Source organism: Pteronotus mesoamericanus, unplaced genomic scaffold (genome assembly GCF_021234165.1).
Source record: "Pteronotus mesoamericanus isolate MK-2021 breed Mesoamerican mustached bat unplaced genomic scaffold, CSHL_Meso_final scaffold_582, whole genome shotgun sequence".
In the NCBI taxonomy this organism is placed as follows: Eukaryota; Metazoa; Chordata; class Mammalia; order Chiroptera; family Mormoopidae; genus Pteronotus; species Pteronotus mesoamericanus.
This window is the reverse complement of record NW_026555323.1, coordinates 3,470,489-3,490,738: the sequence shown is the minus strand read 5'-3', so window position 1 is coordinate 3,490,738 and position 20,250 is coordinate 3,470,489. Positions and strand designations below refer to the sequence as shown.

The following is a 20,250-nucleotide window of genomic DNA, read 5'->3' as shown; positions in this document are numbered from 1 at the left end:
CACAGGCTGCTCTGGAGGAAGTGGGGGTAGAGGGCAGAGCCTTGCTGGCTGCTCCTCCTTCCTGGTCCTCAGGCAGAGGTCGAAGCCGACCATGAATCCCAGGCTCCTCAGAAGGCACACAGCATGACACTCTGGGGACCGATGGCTCTGATACTCCCAGAGGCCTTCCCATTTCAAGACTCAACCTCTCCAGTCCTGCACTTCCTAGCGGCCCTGCTACAAGGATGTTCAGGGACATTGAGCTCTTCAGGTCATCTTTGTATTTGACGGGGCTGGGTTACCATGCCACCCATTATGAAGTCATAGGTGATGACATAGAGAAGGAAAAGGGTGGAGCTTGAGTTGCATCCACTGTAGAGTTTGGTTTTTCATTCATTTGTCTCGCCCATGGATCACGCCCACTTCCCACTGGAGGCGTCGGATGCAGGAACATGAAGCGACCTGCGCATGGCCCAGTACTGGGAAGACTCACTGGCCGAGACAGGTGGCTTGAGTCCCAGCCTCCTGTCTCCCCTATTCTCCACATCACAGCTGCCTGTTTTGACTAATCTGTAGATTAAGTCCAGGAGGAATCGAGTTGGCATCCAAATGGTGATAAATCCACAGCAGGCAGGTGGTACGTGTTAGCACCTGAGAGGCTGTGAAGGTCGTGGAGAGGAAGCTGAGTGAGGTATTCAGGCCTCTGTTCCTTCTCCTCCTCTAAAGGGTTGGCTTGTCAAAAGCAGCCACTTGTCCAAGATGAATGAAGTTGTCCATAAGCACAGTCCAGGAGAACAGGACATACATCTTTGTTCTGCAATGTCAGACACACCACTGTGTTGCTTGAAAACTTATTCTCAAATATAGGCCCCAGAGCCGTGGTACGGGGGAGTCACAGTGAATTTGGACAAGCCACAAATACAACATTTTCATCAGAAATTGTAAACATGCTTTCGTGGGAGAGAGTTCAAAAACCTTAAGGTAAGATAAAACATAGAAATCCACAAAAAACAAGTGGACAGGTAGATAAAATATTATCAGGTGAGCGGCCTTGGAATTACTCCCCCAGGTCAAGAAGTTGAACTTGGCCAGCTATCCCAGAATCCCTTCTCTCTGCCTGCCGCTTCTGCAAAATCACCACTGTCTGATGTAACAGCAATCACTTCCTTTTGTTTCTGTATAGTTTTATCTCTAGGGTGTTTATCCCTGGGCAATATAGTTTATTCTTGCCCGTTTAAAAAAAATGTCTTTCAAATCTCTCTTTTTAAATTTATTGATTTTAGAGAAGGGTGTGAGGGTGCGGAGAGACAGCTATATGTTGTTCTGCTTACTGATATATTTCATTGGTTGATTCATATATATGCCCTGACCAGGAATCAAACCCACAATCTTGATGTATCAGGACAATGCTCTAAATTACTGAGCTACCCGGCCAGGGCCTCCAGGCTCTTTGGATCTGTAGGTTTTCCCTCTGCCCCTTTATTTTCTCTACAGTTGATCTGTAGAAGAACCCAGGCTGTCCGGCAGTCTGAGTCTTGCTAAGCCTCTTAGTGCAGTTGAGCGTGGTGATTCTGTCTTCTGAGTTTTCTGCAAAGCGGCAGCTGGGTCCAAAGGCTGAATTGGAGTCAGACTGAGTCCCCTTCACAGGATATGAGCAATGTGGTGTTTTATCAGAAGGCACACCAGGTCTGGTTTTCACCCCTTTTTTTTTTTAAATCCATCTGAGGATGTTTCTTGATTTTAGAGAGAGAGGAAGGAAGAGAGAGAGGGAGAAAGAAGCATTGATCGGTTGCCTCCCATATACGCCTTGACCAGGAATAGAACCTGCAACCCTTTGGTGTATGGGACAATGCCTCTACCAGCTGAGCCACCCGGACAAGGCTCACTCTTTTTTGATGTCGGCAGCTGGCGATCCTCAATCCCTCTATTAATTCCTTGTGAGTTGCAAAATGGTGATATTTTAACTCTATTTCTTGTTCAATTGTTGGTGGGGATATTATTTGTATAATCACCCTTCCCCCTATCTACTGTCTGGTGACCCAGTGGTACGTACACTTCATATCAAAAAGGCGAGATAAATGCCTAATTATGTTCTTGCCGTTTGCCGGTGTTTAAAGTGATGAATTGTTTTCCTCTCATCTTCTGAGGGCAATCAGTGAGCTTTATTTTTTAAGTATCATTAAGAATGCATGGATTTAAATGTATGTGCTAGGTCCGAGTGCATTGTAGAGAGTATCCTTATTGACACACAAATGAAGCAAGGAGAAACATCTGAAACTGCCTCTCGAATCTGTCTGTGTTCCTCTAGCAGTCTTTCATAGCGTTTTGCTATCTGACATGATCAAACTTGGGAATAACCATTTCTTATACTGAGACATGGTATCTCAAGGCCATTAATTGGGGCCCTAAGGATGTTTCTTGCTACTTGGTTGGTTTGTTGTTTTTTTTTTAGTCTTTTTTCAGTGGACAGAAGTGTATACATACACACAGACAGTTAAACAGACAAACTATCACATGAGTTCATACTGCTATTTCCAACTCGAAGTTAGAACTGTGGGCTTTTCCTGTAACCTAGCCTGTATTACAGCTCCAACTCCTTCTGCACTGAGAATCCTGATTCTCCAGGACACCGGCCATGACAGAATTAGAATATCCCACAATTCCTCATTTGCTTACTCTGCTATTATGTATCCAAGAGTCTTGCGGTTATAGCAGGAATCATCAAAACATGAATACTACTACTACGGCCAATTAATCACCAAAAGCAGCATTTACTCTCCTCATTCAACCTCGGATTTGAAAAATAGTCGTGTTGTATCTACATCATCAGACAATGCCTTTGTCTATTCGCGCTGCTAGACTAGAGTACCACAGACTGGGCTGCTTATAAACAACAGACATGTACTTCTCGCAGTTCTGGGGCCTGGAAGCCCAAGATCAAGGTGCCAGAAGATTGAATGTCCGTTGAGGGCAGCTTTCTGGTTCATGGATGGCTTTTGTCTTGCTGTCTCCTCAAATCTGGGTCCCCTTTATAAGGGTGCTAATCCCATTCGCAAGGGGAGGGGTCTCCCAAAGACCCCACCTCCAAATAGCATCACACTGGGGATTAGGTTTCAACAAAAGAATTTTGAAGGGACACAAATATCGTGTCTATAGCACAGCATATAACCAGTACATACCACGCTATCTTTTTAATACTCACTTGGTCTTTTTAAATATCACAGTTTTATTGAAATATAACATGCCACAAAATCCACCCTTTGGAAGCGTGTGATTCAGTAGTTTTTAGTGCGTTTACAGAGCTGTGCAACCATCATGACTAATTTTAGTGCATTTGTGTAAAGTTTGCGTAGGGCATGAAGTAGGTCGTGCTCAGCAGGAATGACCCACTAATGTACAGAAGCTCAAAAAGCAAAGGCGAATGTTTTGCTGGAGCAGGGGGCTGGGGAATCGCTGGAGAGCTCAGGGAGGGGAGATGGGTTGGCTGCATGATCCAAACCCCCTCTTCCTTGCATACCTCACACAGCTCACCTGCTGGAGAAAGGCCAGCATGACCTCTAAGAATTATGTCTCCGCTACAGGCTGTTGCTGTGGAGAGTGGGGGCTGGCATATAATCAACACTAACGTTTATTTTTCCAGAGACATCCCATTCATCTCTGAGCAACGGGTTTTCCTTTTGTTTCTTACTTAAAAAAAAAAAAAATCCACTATTCAAGGACTTCCGGTTGAAGGTGACTCTCATACTTGAAAACCAAATGATAAATTTTGCTCCATTATTTTCTGTTCACTTGATGGATGAGAATGATCAACTCTCATGTGGCTTGACTCATAATTTTCATACATTTTCCCCAAAGGCAAAACATTTTTTTTCATGTATAATTATGTTTGAGTCAGTGTGTGTGAATGTGAGTAACTGTTTAGTCTAATGAAATCATTACATGTATGTTTCTAGTAACCTGATTTAATAGTGATGGTAGTTGAGTGAATTTAAGTGGAACTTGCTTCTTAGCCTCATTGCCCTCCCTAAGCAATTATTATTTCTCAGGGACCTCTCACAAAATTCTCATCAGTAGCTCAAAAGTATTGAAAACTTCAATTTTAACAGAGTTTAGAATACAGAACTCAGTCGACTAAATAGTAATTAGAGGCCACTCCCTGCTAAGGACTCAATCGGGTGCATTATGGGACTGCAGGCATGGATGAAACTGTGTTTCTGTCTGTAAAGAACTTGTTACTGCAGAACAATGTCACTCAGCACTCATAAAAATGCCTTAATAGTTGCAAAATACTTATATATCATCACAATCTAAGTGTCATCACAGAACATGTGAAGTATCATGGTAAGTAATAAAGTTTGTCAAAATGAGGTCTTTTCTACCTTGGTCGGGTGGTTCAGTGGGTTGGAGTGTTGTCCCCGTGCACCAGAAGTTTGCAGGTTCAATCCCCAGTTGAGGCACATGTGGGAGGCAACCAACCCATGTTTCTCTCACATTGATATTACCCTTTTTCTCCCTTCTTCTCCCTAAAAATCAGTGAAACATATCCTAGGGTGATGACTTAAAAAAAATTAGGTCTCTTATCTTGCTGCACTAAATTGTCTTCTATTTTAAGCATAGAACATCTTGTATACTAATATCTTAATATTAAGTCTTCCCGTCAAACACGGTGTCTTTCCATTTACTTAGGTTTCCTTTCATTTCTTTCAGCACTGTTTTGTGATTTCCAGTGTACAAGTCTTTCACCTCTTTCAAATTTATTCCCAGGTGGCAAGGAGATACACACTTTATAACCTAAGGAACTAAGACCAGTCCAAGATTGATTGATTGTATTTAAGATTTTATTTATTTTTAGAGAGAGGGGGAGGGAGGGAGACAGAGCTGGAGAGAAACATCAACGCGGGAGAGAAACATCAGTGTGTGGTTGCCTCTCGAACACCCCTCACCAGGGACCTGGCCTGCACCCCAGGTCTGTGCCCTGATGGGGAATCGAACTGGCCACCCTTTGGTTTGTGGAATGACGCTCAACGCACTGAGCTACGTCAGACAGGGCACGTCCAAGTTTTCATACGTGTGTTATCTCTATCAAAGTCCAGAGATGCCCATGCCGCTTCCAGACGCCCATTTACAATCGTGTGAACACACGTGCCCCAGGTCTGGTGTTGGTGACCAGGGGACACCGGCCGCTGGTTCAAGTCACTGATTTTCAATTCTATACCTAGAAGCCGCACGACTGGGCCACGTGAAAATTCTGGATGCAGTTTCGAGGAACAGCTGGACTGTCTCCTATATGCACCGTTTACACTCCCACCAGAACTGAACAGGGGTCCCATTTCTCTATGTCCTTGTCATCACTTGGCATTTGCAGGTTTTTAAAAGTAATTTATTACAGTCCTCCTAGTGGGTGTGACGCATTTCATTGTATATTCTTCTTCTTGAGGTGAAAGAGACATAAGATAAAAATCACCCTGGGAACCATTTCTCAGTGGGTAGCTGTGTGGCGTTCGGGACGGTCACATTGTGCAACTATTACCATCGTCATCCGCCCACAGAACGCTTTCATCTTCCCCAGCTGATGCTGTTCCCTCCAACACTACCCCCCCCCCTTTCTCCAGTGCACTTTTGCACTTTGTGTGTGTATGGATGTGGCTACTCTTGTACCTTTCATCCTTCTGTAACTGGCGTTTCTCCACGTGATGTGTCAGAATGTCCCACCTTTTTAAGACACCACATTGCGTTCTTCCGTTCATCCACTGATGGACACTTGGGCTAGTTCCACCTTTTTCGGCTCTTGTGCATCACACTGCTGTAAACATGGGAATGCAGGCACCTCTTGGGATCCCTTTGCCTTTTGGGCATAAACGCAGACGTGGAATTGCTGGATCAAGAGGACCATAGGCTAATTCTACATGTAATTTTTTGAGGCACTGTCCTATAGTTTTCCATAGCGGCTGAGGTATGGAAAAGGGTACCCGGAGTTCAGCCCTCGTGAACTTTGTTTGGAGGCATGAATGAATGAATGATTGAATGGACGAGGTGACTGCAAGGAGATGGGAACTTCCTGGCAGGCCAGACTCTTCCTCCGGCAGCGTTCCAAGCCCTCCTTGCCGCCTTGCAGATTTCTAGATAGAAAATGTCTCCAGGAAATCTGAATGTGTACTACTCTCAGCCACGTTATAGATAAGCACAGGAGGAGAAAGCAGCCTTGGCCTCGGGCCAGCCTTCTGAGGTCAGCCACTTTATCTGTGGAATTCCCCACCCCTCGACATCCCTGGGCCATCCCATTAAATTGGAAAATAAATCCCATCCCCGCGAAGGTGTTGGCTGATAAAGCCTTGAGCTATTGCCCCTTCAAGAGGAATTTGCATTTTAATAGAGGCTCGGCAAGCCCCCAAGGAATCAATATCTCTAACGGGGAAATTTCAAGCACCGGAGAGGCTCTGCAGTGCTTCTTGCCCACCAGGGGGACTGTCTCCGATCTGCCAAGGGCTGCGGAGGCAGAGCCCGCCATTTCCCTACGGCGCCGCGAACTTTGTCATTTTCGGTCTCATCCCTCACACTTGCCGACACTCCTGGGTGTCTTCGTCTGGCAGCACTGCCTTTCCCACACTGGCTGTCTTAAAGTTGTCTCACCCACCGCGCCCCGAGGCGATACACGGCCGTCCACGCTAGCACGCTTCCCTGGTATTCCAAGGAAGCTCATGATCTGGTATTTAAAACCTTATCTTGGCCATTTGTCTCACGCCCAAACTTTTTACTGGGATCCAGAGCCCTGCCAGGGACAGGTGGGTAAGAGACATCGCGGTGCACTTGGGGAGCCTTTAGATGCAGCGTCCTTCAGGGCCCGGCTCTCGGGGGCTGGCTAGGGACACTGTGGGACTGCGGGAAAGCGGCATCTTGGATCTCGAAACTAGGCATTGGAGAGGAGGCGCCGCCACACCTGGGGCAGAGTGTTGGGAATTCCCCTCACCTGCGCTCCCCCCGGCCCCGCGGTCTTCTTCGGGCCCCTTCCCCAAATGCGCGCGCCCCTCCTGGGCTGGCCTCAGGCTTGGCCCGCGGGCCCGGCTCCACGGCCGCTCCAGCTCCGCCAGCGGAGGAAGCTACTGCTTTCTGGCCCCTGACCCGCCTGCGGTGCCCACTCGCAGCCCGGGACCCGCCGCCGCCGCGGTCGCAGCTGCGCCCGTCCGCTCCCTGCCCGCTCGGGTCCGGCCCAGCGCGCGGCGGCGGGGCTCGCGCCCGGGGACGGCAGGGCTCGCGCCCGCGCTCGGGCCGGGGAGCGCGCGGAGCGGGCGGGAGAGGGCGCAGCGCCGCGCGGCGGGCGGCCCTGCGGAGCGGCGGCGGCGGCATGGACACGGGCACCGGCAGGGGCTGCGGGCGCGCGGCTCCCCGCCCGGCCCGGCCGGCTCCCGGTGAGCGGCCGCCGCAGCCCCCAGGGCCCGCAGGGAGGCCGTCCCCGCGCCCGCGCCCGCGCCCGCCGCAAGTTGCCTCAGACCCTCTGTGAGGAGAGGCGGCGCCGGCCGGCGGGAGCGGGCGAGGCGTGCGGGCGCGGGCGCGATGCCTCCGGCCGGCGGTCCCCGTGCGCCGCGCCCCGCCGCGCTGCCCCGCAGCCTGTCCCGCCTGCGCCAGTGCCCGGGCCGCTCCCGCATAGTGCTGGCGCTCGGGGCCACGCAGATGGCGCTCGGCTGCCTCATCGTGGCCGTCAGCTTCGCCGCGCTGGCGCTCACCACCTCGGCCCGCGTCCGCCACTCCTGCCCCTTCTGGGCCGGCTTCTCGGTGAGTGTCGCGGCCGGGGGGGTGACTTCCCAACTCCGGGCACAGTAACTCCGGGGATCCCCGTCGCGTCTGTCGAGGCGTCCTTTTCCCTTCCTGTCGCAGATCCTGCAGTTACTTTTCTTAGAGGAACAAGCTGGGCGCTCGCCCTCCGCCGGGGGACTGTGGGCATCGGGCGCGCGTCGGGCGGCGGCTGGACCCCCGGGGACCCTGCGCGCTGGGGGTTGGGGACCGGGGATCCGCCCCGTCAGCCGGGCGGCCGTGACTGGGGCGGGGGTGGCGTTTGAACCGGGTCAGGGTTGCGGCCCCGCGTGCGCCTCGCCCAGGGGGCGCTGAGGACGCGGGAGGACGCGGGAACCCACCGGCCCCCCGGCGGCCGCTCACCGACTTGGCGGAGGGGACTTCGCGCTTCCCGCGTCCGCCGGGACTGCGGGCTCCGCAGGCGGCGGGACTGGCCGGCGGCCCGCGGCGGCGTCGGGGGCGTGTTCTCGGAGACCACCAGGGTGGCCCATTTTCAGGCCGTGGACCCCACATTGGAGAAGCTGGTGACTGACAAACGTCCGTGGGAGAAACCCACGAGGGAATCTCCATGAAGTGGTTGTCTGCAGCGGTTAATTGTTTTTGCCATTTAGAGCCTTTTGATGAAAGTTGCTTTGCCTCCTGTATCAGAAAAGAATGGACCCGTGGAATCGGGGCAGAGACGCAGCGCGGATATTTATAGAGAGGGACGTCCCGCACTCTTGACGTCTGTCCCCACGTCTGCGGGTGGCCCCTGAAGAACATCCTACCGGGCTTAACCGTCCGCTCAGTCTGCTCGGATTCCGCCTCGGGGCACCCAGACCAGGCCTTGGTGCTGACTGTTTGCTGTTTGTTCCTGAGTTTTGAATTGTAAGCACTGCCCAGCCTCACTGGGCGCTGCTTGGCTTTGGTGCTGGCCTGTTTTCTGAGTCCATTCCGTGGCTTTTAAAACGAGATCTTAGTCGGACGGGACCCTCGGGCACGCTGATCGACACAGGTGTGGTGGTTCATCCTCATGGGGGCGTGAATTTTCAAAGCTGATTTCAGACCCGGGGCGAGGCTCGCGGAGCTGATTGGGAAACGCAGGTGGAGCGGCCACAGCTGTGCGTGTTCAGGGCCGGGAGAGGAGGCCGGAGGCAGGGATGCGGGAGCCATGATTCAGACCGGCCTCGTATAGAGTCTTCACACATCTAGTTTCTCGCGTTATTCAATATGTATCGCTTTCTTGTGGTCTGTCCAGGGGGCTCCGAGGTTTGTGTCTGCTGGAGCCAGCCTACAGGTGGCAGACTGGCTAGTGTCACTTCCTGTCTCCTCCTTCCCCACGGAGCCTCAGCCTGGGTTTGGCTGCTCCCACAGGGCTTCCCAAGGAGCTGCCTTTTAATAATAAACCTAAAAGGGAAACCGTGAAGGGGACACGGTGGGAAAGCTATTCATGTGAAAAAGGCACACTCACTCCATTTTATTCTAAGGAGTTAAACAAATACATGAAACAGTAATTCAACCGGCGTTGCCGGTGTTAAGTACTTTCAACAGCTGTTAGGTGAAATCAGGTCTGCCTTCCCATGACAGAGTAATTCCACACATATGTGCTCTGCGCACGCGTTCCTCTGGGCTTTGGGGAACAAGAACACAGAATACTCTGCTTACCTTTTTTTTAAAAAAAAAAAAGAAAAACTTTTTAAAGGTCCTCACTCAAAGATATGTTGATTGATTTTTAGAGAGAGAGGAGGGTAGAGAGTAACATCGATGCAAGAAATATTGCTCAGTTGCCTCCCGTTCACACCCCGGCTGGGGATCGAACCCACAACGTTTTGATGCAAGGGACAGTGCTCCAACCAAATGAGCCACCCAACCAGGGCTCTGCTAACCTTTCAGAGATTTTAGGTCACTCCCGCCCTCAGGCCACCTCTCAGTCTTCCATCTTTACATCCACTTTCTCCTGGGCTTATTTTTGTTTTTCAAACTTGATTTGCCACAGGCACCTCTAAAATTCTTTCAAAACAGTAGATACTATCCTCCCCCCCCCCCCCGTTCCCCCCACCCCCCGCCCCGTTGTCTCTGCCCTTTGCAGAGATAGGGGTTGGTTCCAGTTCACCTGGGACAAGTTTTCATGTCAGCGTGTGTCTGAGTGGTAACACCGGCCCCTGTCCCAGGACACCTGGACACCACCTTGCAAGGAGATTTTTCATGTAAAAATGGTGGCCAGGGTGGCCGGCTTTATAACCAAACCTGCTCGCTGGGGTTCAGGGCCCCTCTCTGGTTCCTTTGCATCGTCTGAAGTGAGATGCATGGCCTGTTGAGCAACCTCCAGGCTTCTAGGCCTTCTCTATGGTCCCAACACGGCCAAGAACTGTTGTAAAAACAACTCTCCTCTATGTACGAAAACACATGGCCTCAGAAAAACAGCTCACACTTCCTCAGCACTTACTATGTGCCAGACATTAAGCGTAGTGTCTTAGACGGAGTAGTCACCCATTCCCTCGGGGGTCACTGGCGCTCACACTCTGGGGAAGCTCCATCGCGGCAACTCGGACCCCGGGCCACAGAGTGGTCTGAGCCGGTGGGATGGAGGAGACTCAAGGGGGTGCCAGTTCTGGGCCTACGCCCTGCAAGGCCTTGGCAGCGTCTGCGGAGTGTGCTGCGCTGAAGACGGATTAAATCACTCCCATTAGTTGGGGTTTTCCATAGCAACAACCCGTAGAATGTATACACTGCCACACATGCCACAGGGGAGGGGAGAGAGGCATTGGCTCACGCTGCAGGGCGGCCGGGAGGTCCTGCCATCTGCCGTCTGCAGGAAGCTGGCGGTGCCGCGAAGCCCACGTCCAAAGGCCCGCCAGCTACAGAGCCAGGGGTGGAAGTCCGGGGCTGAGGACCGGAGCCCCGACATCCCCGCCCTGTCAGAGAGGGGGTTTGTCCTGTGTTGAGTAGTCGCCAGGCCCTCAAAGGATCGGGTGGTGCCTGCCCAGCTGACCGATGCAGATGCTAACCTCGCTGGCACTGCCCCAGACACCCCCAGAAATAATGTCTTACCATCCGCCCAGGCGGCCCCGTCCAGGGGGCACAGAGAATTGACCTCACACTTGCCCCAGGTCACTTAGCTCTCAAGTGGTGACCAGTGTCACCACTGATTTGAACGCAGTTGCTCTGACTTGACAGGCTGTACTTCTGACCATTGGGCTAACTGCCCACCCCAGGCAGGCAGAAGGGGATTGGCTCAAGCCCAGTGGGAGAAGGTCAAAGGTAAAGCCTCTCAAGGAAGGCACAGCCTCTGTTCCTCAGGGAAAGTACAAAACATGTGTGGAAAAGTGAAGAGTCGAGATAAATTTGGGGAGGCGCTGCATTAGGGAAATTGAGAATGAGGAATTGTGGAGGGGGGACCTCAGCAAAGTTGGCGATAGCTGCTCTTTCAGCCATTGGAGGACCGCCTTCCAAAGGTGTCCCTGTCCCGAGCCCTGCCATCCAGCTGGGGTGGGGGGAGGGGAAAGGGGGACTGAAATCACGCCCCCCGGGGATGTGGACTTGACCCCTCTGCAGAGGTGAGGATTCTGTCCCCAGGCTGGGAAACCAGGAGAGCTGGGTGGTAACAATCTCGAGTTGTTGTCCTTTCAAAGAGCAGCTTATATTATTTTTCTTTGAAAAATTTTCGAATGCCCAGGACATGAGAGACGAGCACATGGGGGATATTTCATATTGCCAGTTACATCTGCTGATGAAGACATAGGCTTTAGGAGTGTATGTGTCTGTGTGAATGTGTGTAAATGTACTTTTTTCCTTTAAAAGCAACGCATACTCCAAAAGCAATATGTGCTTGTTGCAATAACTAAAATAAACACACACACATACAAACACAAAGACAACAGTGTCTTCTATGCCAATTCTGTGCCCATAGGTAACCTGTATTACTAGAGTTGTTTGATGTGATCCACACTTTCCTTTATAATAAAAAAAAAATTTAGTATTTGTATATATGGGGAATATGTTTCTTTAAAAAAATTTACAACAAAGATTATCCCACACACCTTCCTTGGTGACTTCTTTTTTATTTAGATTTAAGAAATATTCCCAGCCATAGCCTGCTATTATTATTATTCCCATTATTTTTAATAACTGGGTAAGAGTCCGTGGTATGAATTATTATAATATATTCATTTATTCTCCTCCTGGGAATATTCTGATTGTATCTGTTCTGTGTTTCTACAAACTATGCTGCGTCTCCAGCCTTAGATGCTGGTGCTTGTTTTCTGCCCATCAGTTCCCCAGAGGGGAGTTGCTAGTCAAAGGGTGTTCACACTTGGGATTTCGGTGGGTTTTGCGTTACTAATCCCACACAGCATTGCGGTCCCTCCTACACACTGTGAGCGGGCCCCTCCGCGCCCTCTGACGAGCAAAGGACGCGAGCTGCCCTGACCGTTGCCATTTTTCTGAAGGAAGAAACACACTTCACTGTTCTCATTGGATCTGAAGGTTCACGGCTATTTCTCTTACATGTGCAGATATTTTCTTCCAGTTTTTCATTTCTAAGTTGGCTAAATTTCTGCTGTCTCTCGACATCTAGAAAACTTCAGGATTTTTTCTGTACTCAGATCTGTTAGTTTCCTCTCTTACAGCTTAGTTAAGAGGGGTACTGCTATAGAGGTCCCCTAAATGTTCTTTTAGATCTACTTGCACTGTCTTCCCTTCATTTTTTTATACCCAAATTTTAATCCATTCAGAATGTATTTTGCACATGGGCTGAAGAAACACCTTAACTTCATTTGCCTTCAGATAAAGTTCTGTGTATGTATGGTTGTGCTTTTGGACGCTATTCCCTTTTACTCTTTTTTATTAATTGAGAGAAAATTGACACACAACATTATATTAGTTTCAGGTGTACAACAGCGATTTGCTATTTGTATGTATTGTGAAAGGATTAACACAATGAATCTAGTTAACATCAATCACCATACATAGTTATATATATTTTTTATAGTGAACGGGCACATTACTATTATATAATGTCTCTTTTTATCCCTGGTAATTTTTCTCTTTTGCTCTGAATTCTAATTAGTCTGATATTAAAATAGCCATAATAGCTTGCTTTGGTTATTGTTTCATGGTATATCTTTTTCATATATTAAGTATTTCCCGTACTTTTAATTCACTTTAATCATTGTAATGAGTTCCTTGCAGACAGTATATAGTTGGATATTTTTTAAAAAATCCACTTTGCCAGTCTCTGTTGTTATTTGATGGGTTGGACCATTTACATTTAATGTAATTATTGATGTATTTTAAGTTAAATCTACCTTTATTCCTTTTTGTTCCCTTCTCATTTTGTTCTTCTGTTCTCCTTTCCTCCTTCTTTGGGTTTATGTGGAATCTTATTTAATCAGCACATTTTAATTCTTGTCTTCTATTTTAAACTACATTTCTTCGTACTGTATTTTTAGCAATTGCTCCATAGATTTCAATACATATACTTAACTGTTCACTCTCTACACAGACTCATTATTTTACCACTTCAAGTGGGATATAGAAACCTCATCACTACATTTGCCCCTCATTTACGTCGTAGTTGTTTTAAATGTTATATCTTATATAGTTTATTTAATATAGCACATCTACATATATTGAAAACTCAGACAGCATTACACTTTTGCTTGAAAGAACTCACTTGTGGAAGGCTAGCCTATTGTATTTACCTTTTTTTTGGTTCTCCCTTAATGCCTGACATTCCAGACTTTCTTCCGGTATCATCTGCTTTGTGTCTGAACGGTTTCCCGGAGCAGTGTTTTTAGAGCGAGCCTGCCGTCAATAAATTCTTTTCGTTTTTCCTACCTGAGGAGGCCTTTCTCTTACCATTGTTCCTGAAGGGCCTCTTCCCTGCATATAGAATTCTGGGTTGGCAGGTTTTTCTTCCAGCCTTTAAAAATGCTGTTTCCTTTCCTCCTGTCCTTCGTGTTTTCTGATGCGAAATCCATGGTCACGTAAGCTGTTGCTCTCATATTAGGTGTCTGACCTTTTTCTCCTTTCATTTCCATTCTGTTATTAAAGTCATTCAGTGAATTTTTTTTCTATGGTTATTAAAATGTTCAGGTTTAAAAATCTCCATTGGGTTCTCTTTTTAAACTCCTATTCCACCCCTTCCCCCTCGTTCTAATTTTGTAGATTTTCATTCATTTCTAAAATAGTTGCCTTTACTTACTGGAACATATTTGTTCCCGCTACTTCACAGTCCTTGTCTGAGAATTCTGAAATCTATCGTGGATTTTGTTTTTCCCATGGACGTTGCCAGTCTCCCGATTCTCTCTGCTGGGTAACTTTGGGTTGTATCCTGGACCTTCTGAATATGCTGTTAGATGTTGTTTAAATCCTATAGAGAATGTTGCTACTTTTGTTCCAGCAGATTATGCGTCCCCTGAGGTCTAGACCAGTTCTGAGCAGCCTCCTGTGGGTGTGGTTCTGGGGTCGGTTCCGGTTCCATTTTCAGGTTTTCAGTCTTTGCAAGGTAGCCCCAGCCTGTCCGGGACCAGCACGCACAGGAGCGCCCTCCAGTGGCCCGCCTGGCTCTTGGGTGGTAATCTGTCCTTGGGAACATTTTCATACTTTTTTTCATGTCCTGTCTAACACGCACACCTCAGGAATGAACTCAGGAATTCATAAAGGAATTTCAGGGATCTCTTTTCCTAGCTACCTTGCTCTCTGTGACTTCCCTGGCATGTCCTGTTTATCTGTGGCTTCCCGTGCCCAGTCTCCCAAGGATGCTGGCGCTTAAACCTTGCTTTCCTGTGCACTTCCTTTGCCTATGCTTTGGTAGGGGCTGTTTGGAGGGTGGACAGAGAAAGAATCACACATCAATAACAAGGCTTTGGCCCGTCCTCTGGGGCGCAAGCCCCTCCTATCAGGGAAGAAGGTTCTTCCACGCCTCACCCAGTCCTGGTTCTGCTGCTGCGGCTGTGGTGTGGCTTCGGGGCCCTGGTGTGAGAGAACAGGCAGAGAAAGAATCCCGACAGGAAAAACAGTAGGGATTTCCTTGCTCTCTTCCCGCAGGAGGAAGCCTGTGTCCAAATCCTTGAGCCAGGGCTTCTGCGCTCATCCTGTCTGTCTGTCTGTCTGTCCGTATGGATGCTCAGTTTTGGGCTGCGAGCTGCTTTGGCTGGGGATTCATACCGAGGAGGGGAAAACAATAAACCATGGCCAGTTTGGTGGTACTTCGAAAGACACTGTTCTTCCCAGTTGGCCTGATATTTTACTTTTCAGAGTTTCCTGGCCACCTATACCCATGATTCCTTCAGGTCCTAGAGCTGGGGTCGTGGGAGACGGCAGGGTAGTGCGTGCTTGCTCTGCCTGGAACTGGAGCCTCAGTGTGTTTAATGGAGTTACTGCGTGAGCAAGCATCCTCTGTCCAGCTCATTGTCCTTTCAAAATGAAGGACACAGATGCATAATTGTGAGTTTGCAAGAGCTCCAGGAACTACTTGCTCCCTGGAGCCCTTTCTTAGGAGTTTACTAGAGAATGCGTTTGTAGGAGCTGTGAAATAAGTGGCAAAGTTTTTCAAAAGTTCTGGGGATGCACAATGGCTAGATTTATCTCCCAAATATAGCAATGCAGGAGGGAGGCAAATGAACACAAATGTGTTATGTATTCTGGTTACGTAGAATTATACGGCTAAAAAGAAATGGGAGGAGACCAGGGCAAAGTCAAACAGGCCCTGTCGTTGTCTCCCGGGGGGTAGGCAGGGGAGAAACAGGACATCTTGAAGCTGACCAAGCAAGGAGAGGAAGGGCAAGTCTATCGGAGACTGTAAAGATGAACACCAGGATCCTACCAGCAACAAAACTGATGGTTTGGGGAGAGCAAGGGAGGGAGGAGGAAGCAGTTACCAGGTAATTGCATTATTGCTCATAGTTACAAGGGAATCATGTCTAAAAGAAGAGCTTGCTAAGGCGGTTATATAAGGTAATAATGTAAAAGTAGAAACTAGAAGCAGAACCCTTCCTACGTGCCTGGAGAGAGGTGGGGAGAGGCTGAGCAAGCAGACAGAAGCCTGCATTCTAAAGGGTTTCGTGTAAATGCATGGCTTTTTTTTTTTTTTTTTTTTTTAGATTTTTAAAAACTTATTTATGTTTAGAGAGAGGAGAAGGGAGGGGGAAAGGGAGGGAGAGAAACAGCAGTGTGCGAGACAAGCACCAATTGGTTGCCTCCCACATGCACCTGGCGAGGGGCCTGGCCTGCAACCCAGGCAGGTGCCCTGACTGGGGATCGAACCGGCGACCTTTTGGTTTGTGGGACGACACACAACCCACTGAGCCACACTGATCAGCGCTCTGTGTTGGTGTTTTATTATTCTTTTTTCTTGTATGCATTAGTGTTTTAAATACACAGTTAAAATTCTGACAAAGCTGATGCCAAACACATAGACTGTATTAATATGTACATGGGCTGAATTCACCTCGTTTTAAAAAAGGCATTTCAGGTTGACTAAGCAGGCAAGATCCAGAGATAGGCCTCAAATGAAGAGATTTAGAAAGGCTGAAAATAAAACGACTGAAAACCCCATACAAGGCAAATTCAAATAAAAAGAATACAAGGCCCCCTTTTTTCAGACAAGGTAGACTTCATAAAGTCCTGCTTGTTCATGATATAATGAAATGCTGTGTCTCCGTATTTTGGATCTCCAGATGAACATTTTTAGCATGAAAAGTAACTACTGGAGTAGATAAAGCGTTCCTAGGTTTTGTCATAAGGCTCTTGTCTGTACTTTTTCTTTTTTAAGTTCTCACCCGAGGACGCAGTTATTGATTTTAGAGAGAGAGGAATTGGGGAGAGAGAGAGAAACACCCATTGGTTGCCTCCCCTATGTGCCCTGACTGGGAATCGAACCCAAAACCATTTGGTGTACCAGACGATCCTCCAAACAACTGCGCTGCCTGGTCAGGGCTCCTATTTATACCTTTCTGCTTAAAGGTGCTCTCAGACTGTAGTTTGTAGCTTCCTGTCCTCATTGGAATTTCCCCTCTTTAGTACTTACTACATCTGTTCAGAGAGACTTGATTTTTGCTTCTTTCTCTTTTATTTAGAAATTGTCTCATTTACTCTTTTTTTATAAGTAAATGTATCCGCTTTCCATATCTACATTCCTATTGTTGACAAATAGTTTTGTTTCTTTATAGTCAGTATTCTTCATACTTCAATATTTGTTTTATGTTCTTATTCCGTTTCCTTATTTGAAACCCATTGTTGAAAGATAGTGTGAAGGCAGACGGTGATGTCGAGCTTTTGATTTTAGTGGGAACAGCTTTAATTTCATTGCTTTCATCTGATGTTTGCTTTTATTTCTTAATAGATAATTTTGATGATTTCGACTTTGCTATCATTTCAAACTTGCAGACAAGTTGCAAGACGCGTACAAAGAATCTCATTTATCCTTAACCCAGATTAACCAATTATTAACATTTTCCCCATTTGCTTTATCGTTTCCAGATACCTAAACTGATCAATTGATTGATTGATCGATGCATTCATCTATATATTTTTTTCTGAATCACTTTTGGGTACATTGCAGATTTCTTGCCCTTTTGCCTCTAAATACTGAAGTATTTCCTAAGTACAGGGGTATTACAAAAACATGTAGCAATAATAAAAGTCAGGAAATTAAGATTGATACATTATCCATAGTCCATATTCAAATGCTGTGAATTGTTCCCAAAATGTTCTCTATAACTATTTCCCCACCTGCTTTCCAGGCCAGCCTTCAAATTAGGAAAAATTGAATTTAATTTAATCAGGCAGTTTCCTTCTGTTTTGAATTTTTACAAGAAATGACTGCTGACTTTTTCAGATGTTCTCAGGCATATATTTATATAATGTCTTGGTTATTCTGTTTTAGTAATTGATGTGCTGAAATAGGTTGATAGATTTCATAATGTTGAATTATCCTTGGATTGTTGGAAAAACTCTTATCGCATTCTTTTAACATGTTGGAACCATGTGCTAGTATAATAAGATACTTCTACTGTCCCATAAAAGTTGTTCTGGAGTTTGTGTTCATGCATGTACATAAGCATACACTATCTTTATTAAGACTGGTTGGGTTGTACTGGCTTTATAAAATAATTTGGTGAACTTTGCTGCCCTGGCCAGGTGTCTCAGTTGGCTGGAGCATCATCCCCTACACCTAACGGATCTGGGTTCGATACCTGGTCAGGGCATATACTTAGGTTGTGGGTTCAGTCCCCAGTAGGAGCGAATGCAGGAGGCAACTGATTGATGTCTCGCTCTCTCTTTCTCCCTCTCTTCCGTCCCCTCTCTCTCAAATCAATAAGCATGTCCTCAAGTGAGGATTAAAAAAGATTGGTGAACTTTCCATATTTTTCTGTGGACTAGCATAGGAAAGATGTATTCTTTGTAAGTCAGACAGCTCATCCGCAAAGCCTACCTACAGTCATTCTAAATGATAGATACTCAGTAACCATTCATTGTCTTATATATTAGTCTATTTATGTTGTCTTCAGCAAATTTTTATTTTTGGTTTTATGTTATTTTTCTCCCTCTTAAAAATTGTCGCTTGCTTCCTATTATAATAATTTCTAGTTTGTTAATTTTCACTTTTTATCCTGACTACACCCCTCCTTTATTTTGTTTATTTTCTTTGTTTCGTAGGTTTGTCAGTTGCATGTTTAATATATAGTCATACTTTTTAAATCATAAAAACAAGTATACAGTTAAAATTTTATTCTGAGTGTAGGTATGTTTGCAGCACATATATTTCAAAACTGAGTTCTCCCACTTTCATTAAGTTTTAGATGTTTATGATTTGTTTTCCTAAAGATTTTTTTTTTTTTTTTTTTTTTAGAGAGAGGGGAAGGGAGGGAGAAAGAGAGCGAGAGAAACATCCATGTGCGAAACATGGATCAGTTGCTTCTCGTATGCTCCTGACTGGGGACTGAACCACAACCCAGACCCGTGCCCTGACCGGGGATCGAACCGGCGGCCTTTCCCTTTCCCAAGCCACTGGGCCACACCAGCCAGGGCTGTCATTTTAGTTTTATTCTTTTGTTTGATCCTACGGTTCCATAGAAGAATGTTTCTGAACTAGTACGTAGTCCTTTCTGAGCGGTGGAGGTTGGGAGTAATTGTTGTACTGACTTTGTGTTTTACTGGATTATGGTCAGAGAATGGAGCCTGCAAAATTTCTACTTTTCCTAATTTCACGATTTTTCAAAAACATCAGTACATGCTTCATTCGTTCAGTTTTGAATCTTTTCCTAGTTTTTATTTTTGTCTGTGTAACATGGCACACTGTGTGACAGGCGTGTTAAAATTGTCCCCCTATTTTATTTTCTTGAATTCTTGTATTTCCCTGACTTGGGTTTATGTATTTCACCTTTGTGTTGCTTTGGATGTAAATGTGGATGAGTATATCTTATTCACGGATGCCACCTTTTGTCCCAGGCCTCAGTTCCACCCCACCCCCATCACCCGCCCCCCGCCCCCGACCCCCGGGAAGCACCTTTCTGTCTCTGGTTCATTTTTGAAAGACTTGTTCAAAAGAAAATGGACTTCGCACATTACATACTTCACTTAATTTGAGTATGTGAAGGAGAATTTTTTTTTTTTTTGCTTCATACTTCAGTCTTTTATTGGGCAATTTTGAATTTGAATTTTGAAAAGGTCAAAAACGCCTGGATGCTATGGTTTTATTAAAAAGTAAAGACAATTACTCTCGTGATGGGGACCGAAGGCGTCTACATGGACTTTCCATGTTTGTCGGCGTGTTCAAGCCACGCGCGGCCCTCTGCCCTCGTGGAGCTGGGGTCGGGGTGGCCGCCATGGAAGGAGGGACCGCGCTAGTCCCAGCAAAGGCCAGGCCAGGCCAGGCCTTCCTCCCAGCCCCAGGCCACACCCTCCGCGTCCCCCTGGGCACGCTGCTGAGGACTGGGGACTTCGCCTGCTGAAGCAGGACTCTCTCTCCTTGGAGAAGCCCTTGCCTGCCTCCCAGCGGCAGCAGGCGGAACAGTCCCCACTGGCTTTTGGGGCCTTGGACTCGCGCCTGTCTGTGTGCCCAGCAGGTGCAGGGTTGGGCCTCCCTTTCCGGAGACCAGGTGTGGGTCCTGGTGAGGTGTGGTTCCGGGCGGCCGTACCCAGCAGGAGTGGCATTGTCTCCGCCTTCGGGGTGGCCTGGAGGCGCTGGCGGAAACCTTCCTTATCCCCTGGAGACAGCTGTGGTCCTGCTGCTCCCCTCGAAGCTGGGGCTGTGAGTGAGATTTTCTTTTCTTCTCCGGTGCCGCCTGCTTCCCAGGAGGGTAGAGCTGCGGCCACGCGGCCCTGCCATGAGGCTTTATTCTGCTAGATTTTGGGGGTGCGGTATTTTGGTATTGGTTCCTAACCGTGCCACCTTCTTAATATTTTTTTTTCTTTGAAGTAAGGAGGCGTTGGACAATTCAGTACCTATTGGTAAACACATAGCAGGCCCAGCATTGTCTCGTTAATTTAAAAAATACC

General features: G+C 47.4%; 1 protein-coding gene across 1 annotated transcript in view; it reads left to right on the top strand.

Annotated features, from left to right (window-relative positions):
• The first annotated feature begins 7,530 nt into the window (after positions 1-7,530).
• The window catches only part of ENTREP2 (endosomal transmembrane epsin interactor 2), a 164,081-nt gene continuing 151,361 nt past the window's right edge, over positions 7,531-20,250 (top strand). Inside the window, exon 1 of the mRNA XM_054561905.1 lies at positions 7,531-7,749. Coding sequence (XP_054417880.1) covers positions 7,531-7,749 — 219 coding nt within the window. The remainder of the gene's footprint in view (positions 7,750-20,250) is intronic.